Source organism: Oncorhynchus tshawytscha, unplaced genomic scaffold (assembly GCF_018296145.1).
Source record: "Oncorhynchus tshawytscha isolate Ot180627B unplaced genomic scaffold, Otsh_v2.0 Un_contig_8962_pilon_pilon, whole genome shotgun sequence".
Classification (NCBI taxonomy): Eukaryota; Metazoa; Chordata; class Actinopteri; order Salmoniformes; family Salmonidae; genus Oncorhynchus; species Oncorhynchus tshawytscha.
In genome coordinates, this window is record NW_024608969.1 from 70,001 (window position 1) to 77,786 (window position 7,786).

General features: G+C 44.8%; 1 protein-coding gene across 1 annotated transcript in view; it reads right to left on the reverse strand.

The window, feature by feature from the left end:
• Positions 1–5,101, reverse strand: part of LOC121844063 (C-type lectin domain family 4 member M-like) — a gene marked incomplete at its 3' end in the record, with an annotated part of 9,483 nt that extends 4,382 nt beyond the window's left edge. The window contains exons 1-4 of the mRNA XM_042313933.1: positions 4,976–5,101; positions 4,713–4,855; positions 4,488–4,591; positions 4,202–4,319 (exon numbers count right to left, since the gene is read on the reverse strand). Coding sequence (XP_042169867.1) covers positions 4,202–4,319; positions 4,488–4,591; positions 4,713–4,855; positions 4,976–4,997 — 387 coding nt within the window. The remainder of the gene's footprint in view (positions 1–4,201; positions 4,320–4,487; positions 4,592–4,712; positions 4,856–4,975) is intronic.
• Between the last annotated feature and the right edge of the window lie 2,685 nt (positions 5,102–7,786).

A 7,786-nucleotide genomic window follows, 5' to 3' on the forward strand; every position in this document is an offset into this window, starting at 1 on the left:
GAGCAGAGAGAGAGACTAGAAGCAGAGGAAGAGACTAGAGCAGAGAGAAGAGACTAGAACAGAGGAAGAACTAGAGGCAGAGAGAAAGGAGACTAGAGGCAGAGGAGAAGAACTAGACAGAGGGGAAGGAGACTAGAGAGAAAGGAGAGAGAGAGCAGAGGAGAAAGAACTAGAGCAAGCAGGAACTAGGCAAGAGAGAAACAGAGAGAGAGAGAACTAGAGAACTAGAGCAGAGAGAAGGAGCAGAGAGAAGAAGCAGAGAACTAGAAGAAGAGAGAAAACAGAAGAAGCAGAGGAGAAAGAGAAGAGGAAGCAGGAAGAGAGAGAAACAGAAGAGAAACAGCAGGGCAGAAAGAGAAACAGCCAGAGGAAGAGAAGAGACAACCAGAGAGAGAAGGAAGAGAGAAACAGAGAGGAAACAGGAAGAGAAACAGAGAAAGAAAGGGAGAAAGAAAGAGGAAGCAGAGAGAGGAAAAGAGAAAAAACAGAGAGAAAGAAACAGAAGAAAGAAGCAGAGAGAGAAAGAGAGCAGAGAGAAGAGAAACAGCAGAGAGAGCAGAGAGAAGAAACAGCAGGAGCAGCAGAAACGCAAGAAGAAACAGAGAAGCAGAAGCAGCAGAGAACAGCAGGGAAAGAAGAGCAGAGAAGAAGAGAAACAGCAGGAGAAGAAGAAAGGAACCAGGAAAGACGGAAGAAGGAGAACAGAGCAGAAGTAAGAGAGAGAACTGGAGAGAAGGAAGAGGACAGGGGAGTAGAGAAGGGAGGCAGCGGGGAAACCAGAGAAGAAGAGAACAGAGAGAAGGAGAGAGAGAAAAGAGAAGGAGGCAGGGAAGAAAGAGCAGGAGAAACCCAGAGGAAGGGAACTGAAGGGAGGAAGAGACTGAAAGCAGAGAGAAGGAGACTGGAAGCAGAGAGGCAACTAGAGAAGGAAACAGAGGAGAAGGAACAGAAGGAAAGAGGAAGAGAAGCAAGGAGAGAGGAAAACAAAGAGAGAAAGAAACAGCCCAGGAGAAGGACAGAGAGAGAGGAACGGGGGGGAAGAAGAGGCAGAGAGAGGGAAACAGAGAGAAAGAGAGAGCAGGAAAGAGAAGAGAAGAGAGGCAGAGGAAAGAAGAGAAGGCAGAGGAAGAAGGAGAAGAGGGGAGAGGAAGAGGGACAGAGGAAACAGAAAAGAAGAGAGGAGGCAGGAAACGAGAGAGGCAGAGAAGCAGAGAAGAGAAGGAAAGGAGGAGAGAAAACAGGGAGAAGGAAGCCAGAGAGAGAGGAGAAACAACCAGGGGAAACGAAGCTTGACAGGAGGCAGAGGAGAAGGAGAGACTAGAGACTGGAGAGAAGAAGGAGACTGGAAACAGAGGGAGAGACTGGAGACGAGCAGGAGAAGGAAACTGGAGCAGAGGAAGAGAGACTAGAGCAGAGAGAAGAGAACTAGAGGCAGAGAGGAGAACTGGAGACTGGGAACAGAGAGAAGAGGAGACTGGAACAGGGGGAAGGAGACTGGAGCAGGAAGGAGAGAGGGGGACTGAGGCAGACTGGAGAGGGGAGACTAGAGCAGAGGAGAAGGAAACAGAGAAGAGAAAGAGAAACAGAGAGAAAGAAGCAAGGAAAGCAGAGAGAGAAGAAGAGAGCAGAGAGAAACGAGAGGAGAAGAAGCAGCAGGAAAGAAACAAGAGAGAAGAGAGCAACAGGAAAGAGAGGAAACAGAGAGAAACAGAGACAGGAGGAAAGAGAAGAAGAGAAGCAGAGAGAAAGAAGAAACAGAAAGAAGCAGAGAGAAGAAGAAACAGAGACAGAGAAGAAAGAGAGAGAAGAGAAGAGAAAGAGAGAAGAAGAAAGAGAAAGAAACAGAGAGAAGAGCAGAAGAAGAGAAACAGAGACAGAAAGGAGAAGCAGCAGAAAGCAGAGAGAAGAAAGCAGAGAGAAGAAGCAGAGAGAGAAAACGGAGAGGAGACTGGAGACAGAGAGGGAAGAGGAGACTGAGAGACGGGGAGGAGAGACTGGAGACGGGGGGAGGAGACTGAGACGGGGAGAGGAGAGAGGAGACTGGGGGAGAGGAGACTGGAGACGGGGAGAGGAGACTGAGACGGGGGGAGAGGAGACGGGGGACAGGGGAGAGGGACGAGAGACGGGGGGAGAGAGGAGACGGGGGGAGAGGAGACGGGGGAGACGAGAGGAGACGGGGGAGAGGAGACGGGGGGGGAGACGAGATGGGAGACGGGGGGAGAGGAGACGGGGGAGAGGAGACGGGGGGAGACGAGACGGGGGAGAGGGGGAGGGAGAGGAGAGGGGGAGAGGAGAGGAGAGAGGAGACTTAGTGTCACAGAGAGAGAGAGACTTAGTGTCACAGAGAGAGAGAGACACTTAGTGTCAGAGAGAGAGAGACACTTAGTGTCAGAGAGAGAGAGAGACACTTAGTGTCAGAGAGAGAGAGAGAGACTTAGTGTCAGAGGAGAGAGAGAGACTTAGTGTCAGAGAGAGAGAGAGACACTTAGTGTCAGAGAGAGAGAGAGACACTTAGTGTCAGAGAGAGAGAGAGACACTTAGTGTCAGAGAGAGAGACACTTAGTGTCAGAGAGAGAGAGACACTTAGTGTCAGAGAGAGAGAGAGACACTTAGTGTCAGAGAGAGAGAGAGAGACACTTAGTGTCAGAGAGAGAGAGACACTTAGTGTCAGAGAGAGAGAGACACTTAGTGTCAGAGAGAGAGAGAGACACTTAGTGTCAGAGAGAGAGAGACACTTAGTGTCAGAGAGAGAGAGAGAGACACTTAGTGTCAGAGAGAGAGAGAGACACTTAGTGTCAGAGAGAGAGAGAGACACTTAGTGTCAGAGAGAGAGAGAGACACTTAGTGTCAGAGAGAGAGACTTAGTGTCAGAGAGAGAGAGAGACACTTAGTGTCAGAGAGAGAGAGAGACACTTAGTGTCAGAGAGAGAGAGAGACACTTAGTGTCAGAGAGAGAGAGAGACACTTAGTGTCAGAGAGAGAGAGAGACACTTAGTGTCAGAGAGAGAGAGAGACACTTAGTGTCAGAGAGAGAGAGAGACACTTAGTGTCAGAGAGAGAGAGACACTTAGTGTCAGAGAGAGAGAGACACTTAGTGTCAGAGAGAGAGAGAGACACTTAGTGTCAGAGAGAGAGAGACACTTAGTGTCAGAGAGAGAGAGACACTTAGTGTCAGAGAGAGAGAGACACTTAGTGTCAGAGAGAGAGAGACACTTAGTGTCAGAGAGAGAGAGACACTTAGTGTCAGAGAGAGACACTTAGTGTCTTAGTGTCAGAGAGAGAGACACTTAGTGTCAGAGAGAGAGAGACACTTAGTGTCAGAGAGAGAGACACTTAGTGTCAGAGAGAGAGAGAGACACTTAGTGTCAGAGAGAGAGAGACACTTAGTGTCAGAGAGAGAGAGAGACACTTAGTGTCAGAGAGAGAGAGAGACACTTAGTGTCAGAGAGAGAGAGAGACACTTAGTGTCAGAGAGAGAGAGACACTTAGTGTCAGAGAGAGAGAGAGACTTAGTGTCAGAGAGAGAGAGAGACTTAGTGTCAGAGAGAGAGAGAGACTTAGTGTCAGAGAGAGACTTAGTGTCTCAGAGAGACTTAGTGTCTCAGAGAGACTTAGTGTCTCAGAGAGACTTAGTGTCTCAGAGAGACTTAGTGTCAGAGAGACTTAGTGTCAGAGAGACTTAGTGTCAGAGAGACTTAGTGTCAGAGAGACTTAGTGTCAGAGAGACTTAGTGTCAGAGAGACTTAGTGTCAGAGAGACTTAGTGTCAGAGAGACTTAGTGTCAGAGAGAATGAGGAAGAGAGAAAAAATATAACAAATATTTGTTGTTTAGATTTAGAGGAGAGAATGTAGATATACTGTTAAGCACATTATAAGTTAAGCACATTTTACTCCTGAACGTATTTACTTATGCCATAACAAAGGGGTTGAATACTTTCTGACAAGACATTTCTGCTTTAAATCTTTTATTAATTTGTATTAAAAAAATTAAAAACATATTTTCACTTTGACATTATGAGTTATTGTGTGTAGGACAGTGACAATAAAATCTCAATTTAATCCATTTACAAATTCCGTGTGTAAACAACAAAATGTGTAAAAGTCTAGGCTGTGAATACTTTCTGAAGTCCTGTAGCTGGTATCATGACTTTCAGTGACAATCAACATCACTAATAGTGAAAGAGAACTATTTCTCACAGACCCAGTAATGGTTAGATGAACACGGATAGTCATGCCATTTTCCTTGGTCTGGTGAACTGTGAGAGAACAACGCACAGTCCTCAGACCCATCACCATTAGGCTGTCCACTCCCCCAGAACCTGCAGTAGAAACAACAGAGTGAGACTGACCCCTCTCTCAGAACCTAGAGTATGAACAACACGGAGTTAGACTTGAAGCTCTCTCAGAACCTAGAGTATGAACAACACAGAGTTAGACTGGAAACCAAGAGAGATGTGGTCAGTGTTATTAGAGCAGTAGTCTCTTACCTTGGGGTGGTCAGTGGGTTTCCGTCCACCCATTTCCAGGTCCCCTCAGTAACAGAGTCAGTCAGACCAATCCAGGCTTTCATAGTAAGGCCACAGAGAAACTCCTGTTGGTGAGAAAGATACTGATATTGTCAACTACTATAGACTACATGTGTTAAATACTGGAAGATACATTACTGACCAAGGCATGTTTGATCATAAACCCCCGCCATATATCTCTCTCACCTGTTCCTTGTCACTGTTTACGATCACCAGGTCTGCTCCTCTCTTCAGACATTCCTGTCTGCTCTCTTCCCAGGTTTTAGCCTCAGTAAACAGGAAGTACCAACTGGATTCAAACTTATGCCAGCCTTCTGGCCTGGTTTGTTCTACAAGACAATAACATGAATTCCCATCTTATTATTCTGCACATATTATTGTAGAATACAAACACAAGTTGACTGCATATTAGATATGTGATGTTATGATCATTTATTAGGTGAACTCACTCAGATTAGATAACTTTGACATGACATCTTTCTCTTTCTGTAGCTGGTCTCTCTTTTTAGTCAGGGTGTTGTAACTGGTCTGTAGCTGGTCTCTCTCTTTAGTCAGGTTGTTGTAACTGGTCTGTAGCTGGCCCTCTCTTTAGTCAGGATGTTGTAACTGGTCTGTAGCTGGTCTCTCTCTTTAGTCAGTTTGTTGTAACTGGTCTGTAGCTGTTCTCTCTCTGTTGAGTTGTGATGATCAGTGACTCCATCTGTAAAAGGAAAAATTAATCAAACATGTAACTACCACACCATTAATGAGTAAGTATGATTAAGTAGGCTACTTAAGCCTCAGTGACAACATACTAAACTTACAGTAGACAGACAGGCCTATGATCCCAGCCAGTAGGAGAAAACACAGCAGCCCCAGACACACTGCAGCAACTCCAGAGGGTCTCTTCCACCACTGAAAATGTACTGAATCACACATTATTAAAGTATGATATTTGGTCATGTGTTTTACTGTATCATTCACAATTGGGACAAATAAATAAAATAAAATTGCATTTGTCACATGCGCCGTATCCAACAGGTGTTTTAAGAAAAATATATATATATATTTTTTTTACAAATAATTAAAGAGCAGCAGTAAAATACCAATAGCGAGGCTATGTACAGGGGGTACCGGTACAGAGTCAGTGTGCGGGAGCACTGGTGTCGAGGTAATTGAAGTAATATGTACAGTGCCTTGCGAAAGTATTCGGCCCCTTGAACTTTGCGACCTTTTGCCACATTTCAGGCTTCAAACATAGAGATTTAAAACTGTATTTTTTGTGAAGAATCAACAACAAGTGGGACACAATCATGAAGTGGAACGACATTTATTGGATATTTCAAACTTTTTTAACAAATCAAAAACTGAAAAATTGGGCGTGCAAAATTATTCAGCCCCTTAAGTTAATACTTTGTAGCGCCACCTTTTGCTGCGATTACAGCTGTAAGTCGCTTGGGGTATGTCTCTATCAGCTTTGCACATCGAGAGACTGACATTTTTTCCATTCCTCCTTGCAAAACAGCTCGAGCTCAGTGAGGTTGGATGGAGAGCATTTGTGAACAGCAGTTTTCAGTTCTTTCCACAGATTCTCGATTGGATTCAGGTCTGGACTTTGACTTGGCCATTCTAACACCTGGATATGTTTATTTTTGAACCATTCCATTGTAGATTTTGCTTTATGTTTTGGATCATTGTCTTGTTGGAAGACAAATCTCCGTCCCAGTCTCAGGTCTTTTGCAGACTCCATCAGGTTTTCTTCCAGAATGGTTCTGTATTTGGCTCCATCCATCTTCCCATCAATTTTAACCATCTTCCCTGTCCCTGCTGAAGAAAAGCAGGCCCAAACCATGATGCTGCCACCACCATGTTTGACAGTGGGGATGGTGTGTTCAGGGTGATGAGCTGTGTTGCTTTTACGCCAAACATAACATTTTGCATTGTTGCCAAAAGTTACATTTTGGTTTCATCTGACCAGAGCACCTTCTTCCACATGTTTGGTGTGTCTCCCAGGTGGCTTGTGGCAAACTTTAAACAACACTTTTTATGGATATCTTTAAAAAATGTCTTTCTTGCCACTCTTCCATAAAGGCCAGATTTGTGCAATATACGACTGATTGTTGTCCTATAGACAGAGTCTCCCACCTCAGCTGTAGATCTCTGCAGTTCATCCAGAGTGATCATGGGCCTCGTGGCTGCATCTCTGATCAGTCTTCTCCTTGTATGAGCTGAAAGTTTAGAGGGACGGCCAGGTCTTGGTAGATTTGCAGTGGTCTGATACTCCTTCCATTTCAATATTATCGCTTGCACAGTGCTCCTTGGGATGTTTAAAGCTTGGGAAATCTTTTTGTATCCAAATCCGGCTTTAAACTTCTTCACAACAGTATCTCGGACCTGCCTGGTGTTTTCCTTGTTCTTCATGATGCTCTCTCTCTGCGCTTTTAACGGACCTCTGAGACTATCACAGTGCAGGTGCATTTATACGGAGACTTGATTACACACAGGTGGATTGTATTTATCATCATTATCGTCATTTAGGTCAACATTGGATCATTCGGAGATCCTCACTGAACTTCTGGAGAGAGTTTGCTGGACTGAAAGTAAAGGGGCTGAATAATTTTGCAGTTTTTGATTTGTTAAAAAAGTTTGAAATATCCAATAAATGTCGTTCCACTTCATGATTGTGTCCCACTTGTTGTTGATTCTTCACAAAAAATACAGTTTTATATCTTTATGTTTGAAGCCTGAAATGTGGCAAAAGGTCGCAAAGTTCAAGGGGGCCAAATACTTTCGCAAGGCACTGTACATGTTGGGTAAAGAGCGAAGTGTAATGCCAATTGTTTGGGTAGTCCGTTTGATTAGACGTTCAGGAGTCTTATGGCTTGGGGTAGAAACTGTTAATAAGCCTCTTAGACCTAGACTTAGGCGCTCTGGTACTGCTTGCCATGCGGTAGCAGAGAGAACAGTCTATGATTAGAATGGTGTGACAAGAGATGAAATGAATCTGCCCACTCCATCAAGCAATGGGGTTCAACAACACAGGGCATTCACGAGACCTCATGGAACCATGGACCGCACCTGCAGAAACTGGACAACAGGGAGAAGCAGAGGAGATACCTATCATAGACTTCTCCCAGCTGACGCTTGACATACCACCTACGCCACCTCCAGTGGTAGAAACAACCAGCTGGTATCATCGAGTAGAATCAGCCAACAGTAACACGGAAGCAGCAATATGAGAGTCAGTAGTGAATGACCTTAAATGGTAATAATACGAAGCT